We start from the raw sequence: 18,497 nt of genomic DNA on the forward strand, positions 1-18,497 counted from the left end.
ATATAGTAACTGGGCTACAGTGATATGAATTGTTAAAAGTTACACTTTAAATCTAACATCAAGGTAAGATGGGATTCATGTGTTCATGTTTCCAGTCAGGCAGGTTAACAGGAAATAAAAAAGTTTTCCAGATGTTGTCTCCATTGCCATGCGTTTGTAGCAAATAGAAAAAAATATCCAGATATTTGATCCATTTTCTAACTTTTATGTACAGTAAACACACCTTGACCTACCAATTCCAATTTCCTTATTTTAACATGCCATTCTTTTAATTCTTGCCTTTCCACTAAAAACAAACAGTAATGGCATAGAGGAAAGGGGGTCACACTTTATGGGTAGAATGTTTACTAACACTGATTTTTTTTAAAAGGTAACAATCAGTTATTAATGTTCTGCCTTTGAAGCCTTTGCTGCTTGTTCTCAAATATTACGTCCTTTTGCCTAAATTCAACTTGGAACTCCGGCCTTTGTCGGGGGCTAGGGGATAGATACTAGGATGCATACAGGATCCTTGCTGTGTAAGGGTCTTTCTTTTGATAGAAATCACTCCCTCGACCACCAAAAATTATAGTAACAATTTCACCCATATACAAACATCAATGCCATTGAAACCTCAGTGTATGTATGACTCTAGATGGTGGGCTTAGGAATCCAGATTTTGCTTTTTAAATTTCTCATTCATACCTCTAACCTGAAAGTTTCCTGGTGATGAGTAGAAAATATCACATATTTTTATACTGTTTCTACCTACTGAAAAGTCAAGAAAGGCTAGAAACATGAGAGATGATGGAAGGGTTTTTTAAGTGTATTTTTTACATACTCCTCCCTCTGCGTTCGGTCTCTTCTCCTTTTATAAGGAAAGGAGAGGACCCATTCTGTTTATCACGTGTCTGCACAGCCCTGGAATCTAAAGCTAGATTAAAGCATTTCCAGAAGAGATGAAGTGCAGAATGACTGAGAGGGTTGTATATAGGTTTATGGATATATGCGAATACAGAAGTTTTATATCAGGTGTCACCTGATTTTTTTTCTTCCATGCAAATATTGAACTGGTCCTTTAAAAAAAATTTTCATGCGCCACTGTTACTTAATAGAATGCAGAGGACTTACAGCTAACTTAAGATGAAATAATGGTAAATTTCGCATTATAATCCAGCCACCTAAAAGTTGACTCCCTTTCTTGATATCCAGACACAATATATGTATTGTCATTAGCAGTCAATGGAGATGCTTCAACTTACTTCTTCCACAAAATTTTGAACTATTTAAACCAGGGTCAATCTGAGCTAATTAGTGCCATACAAAAAAAGTAACATTACACTCCAGTTCTGATGGATGGTATAGGCAGACAATTTTTACCAGGAATGATCTGGTCACTTCTGAGTTCTCAGAGTCTAATAGGTTAAATTTGGTTGTGGCCCCATTGATCTAAATGTCAGCCAGTGATACCTATTCACAGGAGGGTGGATTGTTACATCTGGTCTTATTGAAGTAATATCGGTGCATTTATTCCTCTGACAGTATATGTTAGCTTTATTTGGTTCTAGGTTATTATCAATGTGCATTTCTAAAATTTTACAGGTGAAATTTCCCCCAAAAATGCTACCTCCAAAAAGATAACCACTAGAGTATGAGCCTATTTAAATTATAGGCTTTTTGCCAACGGAACATGAAATAGGGATACTTTCATATGCAACAACCAAACGATCTCCATCCTCATGTTATATCAGGAGGGCTCTCACATGGTGTAACACAGCCCTCACCTGTTGACTTCACAGTAGAGGCACCTCTGCCATCATTGAAGTTTAAAAATACAGCACAAGGGAAGACAGGTGAGGACAAATTAGAAGGTGCAAGTTTGTGGCAGTTCATACTTAGCTTAATGTAGCCTCCTTTAGGTGAAACACAAAAGGAAATTTTCTTTTCTGCCACTTACTTTAAATTTCCAGTTATCAAACTAAAGAGAAAATTTAGTAGAGATAGCTGAGTTTACTGTATCAATTTGGGTATTATCTTTCGCAAGTCTTTTTATAATCATCTGCTCTCTACACGATGACTTTTCAGCATCTATCAAGGTACTATTACACACTGTGTCCCCTTCATAAGGCATTAGGTGATTATGACTTCTAGGACCAGTAAATGAAGCATAAATTGTAAGAGACTGTGTTTAGAAAATTCATAAGATGGTATGTTTATCCCTCAATCCGGGAATGAGAATCAACAAAGCCGTTGCCATGGTGCTGTGCCTCCGAGAAAGGTACCTCTTCCCCACCCCCATCGCTGTGCACCACTGTGCTGTGGTATATTCTTCTGTCTGCTCTGCCTGCTATTTAGAATTTAGATCCTGGATTCTTCACTTTGAAGTTTCTTTCTTTCTGTCCCAGTATGACCTAAACCACTTAGTTGTTTGATAGAAAAGTAGTCAGAAGTTCCCACATTAAGGCTGAATCCTAAATAACCTGTTGAAAAGATACATTGATTCTAATTTTTCTCTTTCCTACCTCTCATATGTTTGAGTATAATAATCCTGAAGGTAGAAGAAGGGGAACACATGACATTAATTTTTCACAGCTAAATATATAGAATGAATTTGCAATGCTAGATTTATAATAAAGCAAAACTATTAGAATCAAAGATTTTAAGTACAAATTAAATATTACTTAATACAAATCCAAAAAAAGTAACATAAAATAGAAGGTACGCATAAACTAAAATTTTTAATTAAATGTTTTTACAAAATAAATCCTTTGCTTTTAGTGACTAGTTTCCATTAATTACATGAGAATTCTCTTTGCAATTTGAGTCAGGAGAATTTTTGTCTTGATCTCCAAATGGCATTTCCTCCGAGTCTTTGAAACAACTTATATTCACCCCATGGATATGTCATCAATCTGTAATGTGTGAATAGACACTATTCTTTCCTATATTTGACCAAATGTTTCATTTCCTGAAAAGTAAATTACTTAAATGCAACAAACAGATGGTCAGAAAGTCCTGTAGTAGCTTACTCTGCCATGAAATTTATTATCCAAATCCCTGAGCTAGGCCTGAGAAGTTAGCAAAAATTCTTTCTGAACTCTACTATTCCACAGTTGATGTTACAGTCATCAAACCATTTTTAAGTTAATTAAGTTACTTTAGACTTCAGAAGGAAAATGTTGAAAAGCTATTTCATATTTTATATACAAAATTAAAATTGTGAACAAGTCGCATCAACTACTTTGATTAAAGCTCATCTTAGAGTTGATCTTAAGGTATTAAAAAGATAATATGAATCATACATGATAGAAAATAGTGACTTGAATTTTTTTTTCTATCTCTAGTCTTCAAATATTATCTTCTCTAGGCTAAATAAATGCTTCTCATCAGTGTAGTAAAGAGAATTTGGATGATGAAGGCATGATTCTTTATATTCCATTTTCTTTTGTTATTGTCAAATGTAAAAACAAGTTTGGTCATTTGGTTCAGTGCAAAAAAAATACGGGTCTTGAGTAGGCATCTATGATGGCCTTGTCTCAACCATACATAATAAACCCAAAAAACTATCAACTTATTGTATATCAGCTATACAGAAAAAATGAAGTCATTTTGCTATTGGAAAGATTTTTCAGCTACCACTCAATGTATTCTTTAGCAAACCTATAAAACATAAAGGTTTTGGTAAAAGACCAAGGGCCGATTGCAATGAACATAAGAGTTTAAACTTTTCTAAGACATTTTTTTTTTACCAGTGGTGTATACATGACCTTTAGTTCAATGCATTCATTGACTATACTTTTTTCTAAAATATATACCTAACTATATTCAAAGTCCTATACTTTTTTCTAAAATATATCCCTAACTATATTCGAAGTCCTTTATCGAGAAATAGAAAAATTTTCCCTTATCCTTTTCATAAAGATGCTGTTAAAGGAGAGTTGTACAGTCCTTCAGAGTCTACAGGGAACATGGCACAAAATAATTGACAGTAAACAATCTCATTAGTCTATTCCATACTTTTGGCCTAGAACATTTTGGGAATATACCAATTAGATAAGGACATGTTAAAGTCCTACCTTCTGAATAGGGGCCTCTCAAGTCTTCTTGTTGAGTGGTGGAAAGGAAAAAGGAGTATACTGACTGGAGGACTTAAGTACCACTAGGAACTCATATGCTTAGAAAAATACAAGTAGAGGCGCATGAGGGTTGACATTGTGCATATATTCGAATCATTTAGGTAGGAGAGATTCCTGGTCATCTTCTGACTCTACCCCCAACCTTCACAGCCTACGACAAGGGCAGCAGAAGCAGCAGGCTGAGCCACTACCACACCACTTTTGTCCTCCCCTGCCCTCCTTGGGTCCTGGAGGTCTCACTCCCTTAACTTTCCTCTTCTCCTTCATGCTCTAGGTTTTCCTCTGTCTAAACACAAGGGACCTGCTTGCTTTGCTGCCTACTTCTGTTGTTCTGCTCCTTTCCTATTCATTTTTCCCACTCCCCACCTAGACAAGGCCTTGGCCAATTAAAGAAGCCAAACTCCCAAGAACACTGCTTGAGTGCTTAAAGTTAGAGTAAATAGAAGAAAGAATCAGTTAAGAAGATACTCAGAAGAGGAAGGTATACTTATCACATCTCATAGTGGACTTGTCCTGGGAGAATCATGACTCTGGCAGGACTCTCATGTCATCCTTAAAGCTTCTTCTGTGATCACTGATTTAAAAGAGGACAGCTGAGATGCTTGGGTACCCAGAGGCTGGTGGTCTGTCTAGTTGTTGTGACAGCCTGGGCACAGGTTCAGGTATGAACCATGCTGTCACTGGTCTTCCATACTGCGTATCGAACAGATATATGGAGTCATTAATTAGAGTCTCCCACCTAAGGATCTGGCACTCCCACAGTGGTCAAAGCCAACCAGCTATCTGGTCCTATTGGTAGGCAGTCGGGACAAAGAAATTTAAGAGTAGTGACAGTGTGAGCTTTGTTAATCCCACAGTTGTCCCATGTACTTGAGCTCTGACCAGGAGAGAATAACTCTGGGGGGCCTAGTCTATCTAGGCCAGATCTAGTAGCCAGATTTGACAGTTTCAAGAATAATCACTCCAGCCCTCGAGAGGTGAATGGCCATTGGGTAGGTGTGCAGGCATCTCTCAGACCACATTCAGTACCTTGCTATACCATGACCACATTATACTGCATGATTGGGCCCCAAGGCCTCAGAATCAGAAAGACCCATCAGATGTCTGAGGTGGAGATCACAATTGCCAAAGTAGTGGAAGGGCACCCAGAGAGACAGGTTATCACGGGAGCTACTGCCAGCCACAGCCGTAGCTCCATGTTGAGTTGATGCCAGGCTCTCTGTGCCGATGAGTAGCATGGAAGACAATGACAGTGCAGATTCACCCACATGCCCTCTACTGCTCACCACCCAGCATCTGTCTGTGAGGTCTGAAGAGTGAACCATTTCAGGTTTCCAATAATTTGTGGAATTTTCATTTTACATTTAATTTTATTGCTCGCTGAGATTTTTTTTCCCCTAGAATAAAGGATGCAATTTCTTCTGCCTGTTCAGCTGTTAGCACATTAAAGTTAGTCCCTATTTTTTTCTTTTGGTAGTTTTTATTCGTGATGATTTTTTTCCCCATTTTTCATTGAAATATAAGTGGAATATGTAATAGTTCTTTTAATGTTAGGATTTTTTGTTGTCATGTGCATAAAAAAAATATTAAAAGTCAAATGATCAAAGGCTTTTGTTGATGACCCCAGACCAACATTCAGACTTAAGCATCATTACAAGGGCCCATCTAATGTTAAAAGTAACTTTACTTGACATGTGTGACAACCTGTCAAGCCAAGTTCAGCCTATCATTATTGGCCATTACTTTATTGTGGAAATATTTATTGAGTGCTTGAGAACCATGCAGCACTACCACATGGCATGGTGTCCTGAACAAAACAGGGCTCAATAATCATTTCTTTTCTGTTTTCATGGGGGTCTTTACTCTGTGTAAGAGCTTCTGGAGCAAACGAGAGCAGCCTCCAAGAGCAGAGCAGTGCCAAAAGGTTTTCACTAATATGCTTCATCAGTGCAGTCAGGTGCACTCCATGAACATACTTCATCTTGTCTACCTTAAATTTCTATGAAGTGTGTAGAGATGGCCTAGTAAACTTATTTAGGACAGTATGCTTAATATTGGAGATGATCCTAAGAAATTACAGATTTCTCAGTATGGTATTCTAATTAAAACCTAATTAGCAATTCACTGTGCTGGAACTTGGATTTGTAGCATAGAAAAAAAAAAATTCACTATGCACAGAAAGTAAAGATGTATTTTTTGGAGACATTAGAATTTCAAAAATATAAGGCAGCACATGTGGAATTTAGAGGTGTTAAAAATCTTAAGTGTGGGTTTCTCCACAGCTTTAAACGTGAACAGTTTTGTATAATCAGTGAGCTTGCCAAACAGTATCAAAAAACTCATTTTCTTCAAGTGCTTTATTTATCTTTAATAGAACCTTCATCACCCTGGTGTTGTAAATTTGGAGTGTATGTTTGAGACGCCTGAAAGAGTGTTTGTTGTTATGGAAAAACTCCATGGAGACATGCTGGAGATGATCTTGTCAAGTGAAAAGGGCAGGTTGCCAGAGCACATAACGAAGTTTTTAATTACTCAGGTAAGAAATCAATTAGAGTCAGAAAAAAAAAAAAGGTAATATCTAATATCAAATGTTATCACTGTTTACCTAGAGCTTTCTACCCTTGTTGTTTAGTCCCTACCTCCCCAGTCTAAACTACACTTAAAAAAAAAGTTGCAGTGGCTTATTGTATTCTCTAATTTATATCTGTAGCATCCAGAGTTCAGGATACGTACCAAATGAATAATGTGTGTGCAGGCTCATGTATTAAAACTACTCATGAAATTTTAAAATGCACAGTGACTGAGTCCTCATTCTTTGAAAATATTCAGGAATATGTATCCTTGTTAGATATCATTGAATTCTTTTATCTACACCTGTTTTGGTTGCTATATGGATACCATAATATGATACTTTTTCCCTTAAAGTTTCCTTAGAAACCTGCTGTGTTAATTAATCTAGCTCATTTCAGGAACTGGAGTATAAAGAAACTCAACCATTCATTTTGAGGTTTCTCTTGACCCTCTAAATTTATGTCCTAGTAGAAAACATTTTGAAATAAACCTTTAGACTAAAATAAAATGATTTTGATGATTTTTTTCCTTTATAGATACTTGTAGCTTTGCGTCATCTGCACTTTAAAAATATTGTTCACTGTGACCTCAAACCAGAAAACGTGTTGCTAGCATCAGCTGATCCTTTCCCTCAGGCAAGTATGAAAGCCTCTCAGCAAAAAAGCCAGCCCACAGCATCACTGGTTCCCCTGCAGCATTCTGTCACCCTTTCTCCTCAAAACCTTTGTTTCAAGTCTCACCTGTCTGTTTTCATCCATTTGTTACCCTTCTTATATTGTGGGGACTGCAGCTTTGTCGCTCTGCATCTCAGCTCAGCCTGCCTTAATAATGCACACTGAGCCTCTCATTGTGCTTCTGCTTCTGTCGTGTGGACATCCTGGAGAACTGGCAGCACTAGGTCAATGCTGGGAGCACTGGCCTAAGAGGGAGACACTTAAGAGTCCCAGGGATGCTACCAGCTCTCTAATGTTAGGCAAGATATTGCAGTTCAGTGTTGTTCTCAGGGGCAAGGAAAAAAGTTTCTTCTTTTCCTCAACCCAGAGGATGCAAAACAACTGTATCTCTTCCCAGGAACTGTCATATCTGAAGTGACTGAGGTGGCTGTTCTGCCCTGGCTCCCTGATACCCTCAGGTCCTGGCTAGGTGTCCGTGCAGAGCTAATTTTGAGGAATATTGTGGATGGCATGATGCGTCCTTGTGCTTATCCTTCAACCTTTCCTTATAATAAGCCCTTGAGTTAAATCCATCAGTTTGCATGATGTTTTCCTGCCTGGTAAAACACTATTACCCACTTCTGTGTATACATATTTTCACATTTATCTCTGGTTCTACGTAGGAGGGAAGGAGAATGTTTAGATGATATTTTTATGAATAAAAGCGTACTTTTGTATCAGTACCTAAACCACTATCTTCAAGTACATAAAATGGAAAATAGCTATTCTACCGTGAGAAATCCATACAATATATGTAAAATATTATAATTGTTTTTTAGCAGTTGTGGACTAAGACACACAGTTTGTGACCTTACTATATCTCCAAACCATTATCATCAACAGGTGAAACTTTGTGATTTTGGTTTTGCCCGGATCATTGGAGAGAAGTCTTTCCGGAGGTCAGTGGTGGGTACCCCAGCTTACCTGGCTCCTGAGGTTCTAAGGAACAAGGGCTATAATCGCTCTCTAGACATGTGGTCTGTTGGGGTCATCATCTATGTAAGCCTAAGTGGCACATTCCCATTTAATGAAGATGAGGACATCCACGACCAAATCCAGAACGCAGCTTTCATGTATCCACCAAATCCCTGGAAGGAAATCTCTCATGAAGGTAATATCTTCCATTCAAAAGTGATAATGATTTAATCATTGTGTTATATTATTAATTCAGTTGTGAATTTTTAAATTGATAAATGCTTATTGCAAATTGCCCACTAAGGCAGGGGCACAAATTTATTGAGGTGGATGGAGCAGTAAAGGAAATGGAGACAAAAATATCTACTGGTAAAAAGTATATGTGTTATAGAGAAATTGAGAAATACACATTAAAAGGTAAATGAAATAAAGAGAAACTTAATATTTGGTGTATTTCCTTAGAACTTATAAATGTTTACACATTGATATAATGGTAATACTTGATCTTTGCTAACAGTACTCTTTTATTTACTATATGCCTATTTCTATGTTAAGCACTTTTAACTTATTATGGGCACAAGAACCTTACGATATTGATATTTTAATTGTCACATTACATATATTAGTATACCGCATTCTTTGTATACTGTTTTCCTATATGTGACATTAGAGCATGTATAATATTTTATACATATACCCCGCTATTATATTTTTAGGTTATTTCTATTTGTTCAGTGTTAGATAACCTTCATGTATAATTTCTTATATGTATCTCTGATGCTTTTTTTTTAGGATAGATTACCTTGGCAGTGTTGCATTATTTAAAATTAAATTCTTCTTAATAAATGTTTCCTTCTTAAAGGAAGAGTGGTAGATAGTTTTAATTCCTTCTTAAAGGAAGAGTGATAGTTTTAATTCCTTCTTAAAGGAAGAGTGATAGATAGTTTTAAAAGAAGTGGTGGGGCAGTCAGGGCAGTGAAAATGGCTCGCTGCATGCTTCAGAAAGAAGTTCCTGGGCTTCCCTGGTGGCGCAGTGGTTGAGAGTCCGCCTGCCGATGCAGGGGACACGGGTTCGTGCCCCAGTCCGGGAAGATCCCACATGCCACGGAGCGGCTGGGCCCGTGAGCCATGGCCGCTGAGCCTGCGCGTCCAGAGCCTGTGCTCCGCAACGGGAGAGGCCACAGCAGTGAGAGGCCCGCGTACCGTAAAAAAAAAAAAAAGAGAGAGAGAAAGCAGTTCCTCTTGAACGTGCTTTGGAGTTTATTTAAATCACACACACACACACACAAAATGTGAAGATAGGTTTAACTATTATATCTATATTTCAAGTGAGAACACTGAATCAAAAGAAGTGAACCACTTGGCAAAATCACAAAGCTAGTAAGTGGCAGAGCCAGAATTTATACCCAGATGTTCTGAGCGTACATTCTGTAACCACTGGTCCTGCTTCCTTTTTAGTTTTCAGGCAACATCTAGCTCTAAGTTTGTTGAGATTTTCCACCACTTAAAGAGGCAAATACATTCATAGATAAACATCTATTTGATACCTGTTATTGCACGTGGTGGTGCAGAAATTGGAAAAGAGCATGTATAACTTGCTTGGACAATTAGTTCTTAGACTACATTCATATTAAATGGCACGATCCATCTATTAACAGAGCTTTGAGTTACTATTGGCAGCAGCCTTTTTAAAAAAATTGTATTGAAGTATAGCTGATTTACAATGTTGTGTTAATTTCCTCTGTACAACAAAGTGACTCAGCTATACATATATATATATATACACACACACTATATATCTATATACACATTATATATCTATATATATCACATTATATATATATGTTTTTATATTCTTTTCCATTATGGTTTGTCCCAGGATATTGAATATAGTCCCCTGTGCTATACAGTAGGACCTTATTGTTTATCCATCCTATATATAATTGTCTGCCTCTGCTACTCCAAAACGCCCATCATTCCTTCCCTCCCCTCCCCTCCTTGGCAACTACAAGTCTGTTCTCTCTATCTGTGAGTCTGTTTTTGTTTTGTAAATATGTTGGTTTGTATCGTATTTTAGATTCCACATATAAGTATGGTATTTGTCATATGGTATTTGTCTTTCTCTGTCTGACTTACTTCAGTTAGTGTGATAATCTCTAGGTCCATCCATGTTGCTGCAAATGGCAATATTGCATTGTTCTTGATGGCTGAGTAACATTCCATTGTACATATGTACCACGTCTTCTTTATCCGTTCCTCTTTCAATGGCCATTTACGTTGCTTCCATGTCTTGGCTATTGTAAATAGTGCTGCTGTGAACATAGGGGTGCATGGATCTTTTCGAATTATAGTTTTATCTGGGTATATGTCCAGAAGTGAGATTGCTGGATCATATGGAACTCTTTTTTTGGTATTTTGAGGAACCTCCACACTGTTTTCCATAGTGACTGCACCAATTTACATTCCCACCAACAGTGTAGGAGGGTTCCCTTTTGTCCACAACCTCGCCAGCATTTATTATTTGGAGACTTTTTGATGATGGCCATTCTGAGTGTGAGTTGATACCTCATTGTAGTTTTGATTTTGTGAATAACCTTTAACATCATTTAATTAGTTGTAAATCATAGCTAGGTGGATATATTTTGAAGGAATCTGTGACCTGAAAAAGAACTACCATGTAGCCAAAGGATTAATGAAATATTTAGGATAATTCAATAGGAGAAAAAAGGGAAGTGTAATTCTTTTTCTCATCCAGGAGGCAGAAAGGAGAGAATTATCAAATAACCTTGTGACCTAACCTTGTCAGGGAACATTACCTTTAAATACAGTTAAAGGTATGTTTGATATCTATAATCTAGAAATCCAGTAGGATAACTTGATGTTGTTACCACAGTGCAAATCTGAAATATCTCTAAAGCCAGTCATACATTTTCCTGTTATGCAAGAATAGGACATTAAGAAAATAACCTTCACATTAAAAATTTTTTTTCTTGCAGTAGTGGAACAAATGATGCCCACTCTCAGAAATATGCTGGCCTTCTGTGTAGATAGAAGCTATAGATTATGAATGTTTAATTATCACTAGTAATAGAAACCAGAGGCATAGATATCAATAGCTCAAGAAACTCTTCTTGGGAAACCACAATATACATGCATAAGTAATATGAATGTAAAGGGCAAAACATAAAATATCCTTCAAGTTTTCATAAAATGCCCTTGAAAGTTTGTTGGGGAGATGAGTTATATGAACTTGGGAAAATGATCATTTATTTCCTTGAATTGTTAGCTTGGTATAAAATCAGGGTCTCCAAGTTCAGAGAAGGGAGAATCACTGTGGACTTGACTAGTCAGAATTGCATTTTCAGGGGAGATGGAACTTAGGCCAGTCACTGAAGAAAGAAAAGGAAGAGATACAGCGTTTTACAAAGAGGGAATTACATGGGATTATTCAAGAGGCATTTATATTAGACCAGAAAGAACACATTTTACTTGGCTATAGATGTCTAAGCACTAAAAATGCCCTGCCACTCAGACAAAGTGATGTGGAAACCAGCTCAGGTAGAATCTCCTTCTTCTAAATGACTCAAGTATCAATTTGGGGATTAACTGGCCTCTCTTCTCAGTATCTTTTTCTAGCTCATCCTTGCCTTTGAGGCACAGGAGTTGTACTATTTGCTAAATGAAGCTCAGATGGCAAATGAGTTACCTACCTGCTGGTGTACAAACAGAAGTATTATTGAATATAAAGAAAAGCTAATTAAATTATGTCATAATATTAGCTGAGGTGTTACAAAAGTAATTACTGGCCCAGATTCTATTCCACTGTCTTGTTGGGAACAAATAATTTCCTGATTAGATATTATCACAGGGCCAGTACCAAATAATTTTAAGCACATAGGATCTGATGAATACACAAGCAAACTAGTATCGGGCCAAGGGTGGTCACAACTGAAATTAGTGAATTTTCAGTCTCAGGATACTGTAAACCACACCAGAACCACTAAAATTCCAGATGCAAGGAAGTAAACATCTAGGCACCTCAGTGACTCTAAATCAAAGGTAAGGAACAGCAGTGAAGCAGTTTGTGATGTTGTATTCCTGCCATTCTAATTAGCCATCACTTACCTTTTCTGAGCTTCAGTTTCTCATCTGTAAAACAGGGTAATGATTCCTGCCCATATAATGAAGTTGTAATAGAGACTGAAAGAGATAAAGGATGTGAAAGGCATTTATAGAACGCAGGTGTGGGGTGAGCCAAGGATTTGGATCTAGGAAAAGGATAGCAGAGCACTAAGCTAAGCAGTTGCTCTGGCGAGTAACCAAGAATTGATTGTATAATTTTAGAAATTATATGCAAACTGATGTGCACATTTCCCAAGTGTTCTTCAGAAAAATTGTTCGTTGTACTTTTTTTCTTGGCATGAAAAAGCAAAAGATAAAAGAAAGTTGTAAGGTCTTTGTAACGTACGTAGATGTGTCAGGAAGAGAAAATTCCTTTATCGTGCTTTTTTTTTTTCTGTTAGTGTAGACATGGACTCAGTAAAATATAATACTATATATTGAAGTGCTTGAGCTATCATTGTGTCATTTGATCCTCACAGCAATCCTCTAATAAGTAACTTGATTTAGTCTCTATGTTAGAAACCAGAAAGGTTCAATAATTTGCCTAAGGTCACACAGTGGTAGGGCTTGGACTTGAAATCATTGGTTTCTCTCTATTCTTTACAGCATACATTGTTGCACACCAAAGGGTGCTTATTTCTAATGTCTTGCTATTTAGCAACCTATAGGGAATATTTTAAACTCATTAATTATTCTTGCTATTATAATATAATAAGCTGAGTATTGGCATTAGAGATATGCTTACTAATAATTTATCAGTGAGTTAATCAGGACTCTTGCATGCAAATAATAGAAACTTATCTCTAAGTTAGACAGAGATAATTTATTGACTCACACAACTAGGGAAGTCCAGAAGGTGAACTCCATTCATCTGGATCCTATAGTTCAAGTGTCACATTTCTCTCTCTTACCTCTGCTTTACTTTATGATGGCTTCCTTCTCAGGTGGGCTTTTCATGTGGTACAAAGTGATCTCCCAGCAGCTCCAGGCTTACATGCTACCCATTGTACATGACTCAGACTGGAACCATAATTATCTGTCAGTAGCTGTAGAGTCTCTGAAAGGGGCACTGATTGGCTGCCCTTAAATCCTGTAATACCCTGGGAACAATCACATTGTCACTGCAGGAGCCTGGCTCTGATTGGCACTGTGGATGATGGAGAGCCCCTCCAGGTTGGAGAGAGGAAGTTCCTGCAGGGAAAAGATACTAGGCTAAAAACAAACACAAAAGCATTAACAGATGTCCGTTATAAAAATAGATTTTTTTGTGAATTAAAGCATGACTTGAAAAATGAGAAAAAAATTGGGGAAAATTTAACTTAGCAAATGTTACAGGTAAAATGGTAATAGTAAAATTAAATAAATTTTGAGAGAAAAAAATAAGAATAAGTAATCTTCTATAACCTTTGCACTGTAGCCAAGCACTACTTTACACACTTTACATATATGAACTTATTTAATTGTCCCCAACCTTTGAGTAGATACTATAATTGTTTCCATTTTAAAGATGAGGCACTGCAGACATAGAAGGTTAAGTGGCTTCCCTGGGTGGGGCTAGGGTGCAAATCCTGTCAGCCTACTCCAAGGCAGATGCTCTTACTCATTGCATTTACAGCCACTTGATTATCCTTTCTAATGGATTTAGCCATGCTGTCACATTAAATTTTTAATATGTTTTCACTAGCTTAGAGCTAGCGTAGCAACACAATTTTTAATAATGTCTAAAAAGACAGGGAAACAGGATCATGTTGTGATAAAGACCTGAGTTGCCTCCACTCAGCATCTTGGTGACCTCATCCAAGTTACTTATTCCTTCAGGTCTCAGTTTTCTTGTCTGCAATATAGTGACACTAGTTACTAACTCACTGGATTACTTTAAGTATTAAATGAAATTGCACTGGAAAGTGGTTAGCACAGTGATTGACATAACTAGATTACCTTAAATGTGTTAAACACTATTTCCAATCACTTTACATGATCAGTCGATCTCTCTGTATATATATATTTTAGTTCTACACTCATACATACAGTCATATAATTATGTATGTAACTAAACACATATTTAATCACAGTTATATATTATATATATAACTAAATACTTGTATAAATTATATATTGCTATACATATATAACTAAATAAAAATGCATGTATACAATAAAACACTCCAGAATGAATCATATGATTACAAATAATTGCACAAAAGGAGACTTTAGGTAATCATGGGAAAGGAGGAGTTTGAGAACATTTCAGTTCATTCTAAGTCAGTGTGTTGTACCTTGTTTCATTTCATCATTGTGACTATCTGATGGCCATTTGACCATCCAGTTTATCCATTACTACCTGTCAGTAATTAGACATGGCCTCACTCTCACCTCCAGCTTTATCTCATACTAGGTTAAGCTTAGTCCTCAGCACATAGGATGGCTATGACATTTCTCAGTTCCTTGAAAGGACTTGTTCACCTATTTTCAAATAGTTACTTGATTAGGCAGATTTACTTCATCTTATGGAACAGGCAGTCCATTGTCATTTAAACGTTTTTTTAGATAATCAGATGAAACTAAAGAGAATTGCACCTTATTTGATCATGTACCAATATGCCCTTTCTTTCATTGCATTTTTAGCAATTCCAAAATAACAAGAGATAGGCCAGGTTGTCCTCCATGTTTGTCACATCTAGTACATAATAAGGGTGAATCCTGGATGGACATGGCCAAAAAACCAGAAAATTGCAACCAAGACTCAATCTATAACTTAAGAAATAGGTAAGCAGGGCAGTGGTTGAGAGTCCGCCTGCCGATGCAGGGGATGCAGGTTCGTGCCCCGGTCCGGGAAGATCCCACATGCCGCGGAACGGCTGGGCCCGTGAGCCATGGCCACTGAGCCTGCGCATCCGGAGCCTGTGCTCCGCAACGGCAGAGGCCACAACAGTGAGAGGCCCGCGTACCGCAAAAAAAAAAAAAAAAGAAAAGAAAAGAAATAGGTAACAGGGATGTAGAGCTTAGAAACAGGAAGTGGAAAAACTACCTAATAGTCAGAACACAGGAATATTTGCAAGGCAGGGGATTACTAATAATTTTGCCAAAGAACCTCCTTGATCATGGCTCGTTTTAAACTACCTGTAATTGTCTCGTTCTAAATGTATAGCAGACAGTTTTTAACTTTGGCATGCCAGCGGTTAATCAGAGGAGCGAGTTAATAATGGGGATTCCCAGACTCCACCCCCGTAAACTGCCATCTTGCTCTGAGACTGTAAGTAGTCCATGGAGCACACCTTCTAAAACACTGCTCGGGAGCCCTGATCCCCAGAAAGACCTGGCAGCTGACAGTGCTCTCAAAAAATTTTTAGTAAGTTTCCAATATTCAAATTTAGATGAACTAAAAATTCCTCTCATTCGTAACATTTTTTTTGTATCCACATCATTTTCTTTATCAGATATTTAATATCAGGAGGTGTAATTTGTTCCAAATGTTGAATGTATTTCAATATAGACTTGCATGAAAATAGTAAGAAAAAAAATAAGAAAAAGCTTCTTGACAAGCTTCCTACGTCAAGATGAAAGAAGAAAAAAGAAACTCCAGGAAATGCAAAAATTTGTGTAATAAAGTTATGTGTAATAAAGAAGAAACTAACGTGTGTCATGATTTTGAGCGATTAAGGGAATATAGGAAGAGAGAATCCTTTTAACACTTGAAAATTCTCCTTTGAGTGGGCATAGGTGTAAAAATTTGATGTTACAGGTTGTAGGGTTATAGGTTATAGACTATAGGGGGTATGAGTTATAATCCTATAGTTCATAATAGTTATATATAAATTATTCCACATATTGCTTATTAATTTTAAATTATAGAAAACCTTTAGACCAAGCATATCTGACTTCATTTAATTATGCAAAGGATGTGTAAATAGTGAAACTTCTTTCACACTGGGAAGGAGGACAGAGAAGAGGTGAAAGGAGCTGTAAGAGCTGTAACTTGCACAGAGTTGATATCCGATTCTGCCGAGGTGAATGGATTGGCTTATGTATTGTGTTGGCCAAAAGGTTCATTTGGGTTTTCCTGTAAGATTGTACGGAAAATGCTGAATGAACTTTTTGGCCAGCCCAGTACATTCACATGCATGATTTAGTATACGATTTAATCATAGAGTTAATCCTTTTGAATAAATGTTTTATATATACATATGTGTGTGTGTGTGTGTGTGTGTGTATATATATATATATATATATATATATATATATATATATATATCCTGTGTTGTGCACCAGGCACTGTTCTAAATTACAACAGTAGCCAGTACATTAATGTAACTAAATTAATTGCATAAAGGAGGACAATGAGGTAGAAAAAGCTGAAATGAATGATTCATTGTCCTTAATGGAAGAGAATCAGTGTTTTATTTTGTTTTGTTTTTAAGGTGGTTCTTCTCAAACTATGTGATAAAGGACCAGTTTTATTTTATTTTAATTTCCAAACATATGGATCAGTACTTTGTGAAATATAATAAAAATGTGACAGCAATGTCAAAATGCTGTGAAAGTTTCCAAAGACTTAGTCTCACTTTCTATACTTATCTCATTGTAAACTAATAAACATTTCACAGACTGGCATTCATCCATACTCTGAATAGCTTAAAGTTAGTGAATCAAGCATAAATGATACTGCACATATTTTTTTAAGGTGTAGAGGTAATCAGAAGAAATTTTTTACATAGTTAAAAGAGGTTTAATAATGAGATATTAGGTTTTATCTTTCAATTTGAACTCTTCCTACTGATTGATTTAGATCTTTTACCAGGTGCATATGACACTTTTGTAAAAAATAATAATAAGGAACAAAAGTGCAAGAAAGTTCCAGGAATAAGTGGAGTACAACCTTTTGTTTGACTTAAATTCTTGCACACCTGGTCTAAAAGTTGTCTATCATGTTAAATATACAAACTCTATATTACTGGAGAGTTAGAGGGTTATAGTTCCTTTTCTATAATACCAATTCTTGCATGGTGACTGAGCAGATGAAGAAGATGTAATCTTAAATCTCTAAACCTGCTTTGCCCACACAAAGGAGAATTTGCAAGTGTGAGAGTCAAATTAATTCTCTTTTTCTACATTCCTTCAGTTGGTCAAGATCCTAACACATCTTAAATTATTCTATTTTATAAATGGCTTTTTTATACAGCATTTTTTACCCAAGAGTTTATTCTTAGAAGGAGAAGAGAGATGACACAGGTAACCATGTGAGGTGGGTTATATAGCTAATAAGGTGAAATATAATTTGCTTCAGTGCAAATCATCCTACTAGGAGAATGATGACAAACCTGCAGTGATGGGAAAGCCTCTGTTAGAGTAAAAGTACACTTCCATCATCAGATTGAATTGATGTGTTCAATTAGAGATACACAGTAAATTTGAGGAAGGTTAGTGATAGACCATGATGATCACTAGATAAATTACTATTTTTTCCTTCTGAGTTTTGATATTCTTTTATATGCCATTAGGGAGGCAAGCAGGCAGTAATCAACACAGAGGCAACCTCAGAAATTGTCTCACAAAGAGCCCACGACCCCCGCAGACAGAGATCATTTTCTGTGCTTGCAGGTGAAGTCTGAAGAAGCACCTATTCTCATCTCACCTGCTGTGTTGTCACTGCTCAGCTTCAGAGTCACATGGTTAGTTGATATAATCAAGAATTAAGATCAGACATGAAGCCTTGACATATGTGAAAAGGAAAAAAAAAAGAAAAGGAAATGCCCTTTCATTATTCCTATAACTTATCTTTAGTTCAAAATTATCAACTTGGGATGGTGCACCCGTGACACAGGTTTTTTTCCACTGCACGATCCAACAGTCTCAATGGTAATATTTCTGCTGCTTCTTTCCCCTGATAAGTGCAGCTGTAGTTTATTCTTCCATTTGGTCTCAATCCTCTGCTGACATTTATGTTCAGTGCAGAATATATGGCATCCCAAGGCATAGAATGGCTATAATAATATACCACTAAATTTATCCAAGCATCTAAATTTTATTTTAAAAGCTATTTTTTTTTGCCATTCAATGTGGT

General features: G+C 36.7%; 1 protein-coding gene across 1 annotated transcript in view; it reads left to right on the top strand.

Moving 5' to 3' along the window:
- LOC309818967 (serine/threonine-protein kinase D1) overlaps positions 1-18,497 on the top strand; it is an 83,503-nt gene that overhangs the window by 52,885 nt on the left and 12,121 nt on the right. Inside the window, exons 12-14 of the mRNA XM_082649005.1 lie at positions 6,490-6,651; positions 7,223-7,321; positions 8,243-8,510. Coding sequence (XP_082505131.1) covers positions 6,490-6,651; positions 7,223-7,321; positions 8,243-8,510 — 529 coding nt within the window. The remainder of the gene's footprint in view (positions 1-6,489; positions 6,652-7,222; positions 7,322-8,242; positions 8,511-18,497) is intronic.

This window comes from Grampus griseus (genome assembly GCF_964374135.1).
Source record: "Grampus griseus genome assembly, chromosome: 2".
Classification (NCBI taxonomy): domain Eukaryota; kingdom Metazoa; phylum Chordata; class Mammalia; order Artiodactyla; family Delphinidae; genus Grampus; species Grampus griseus.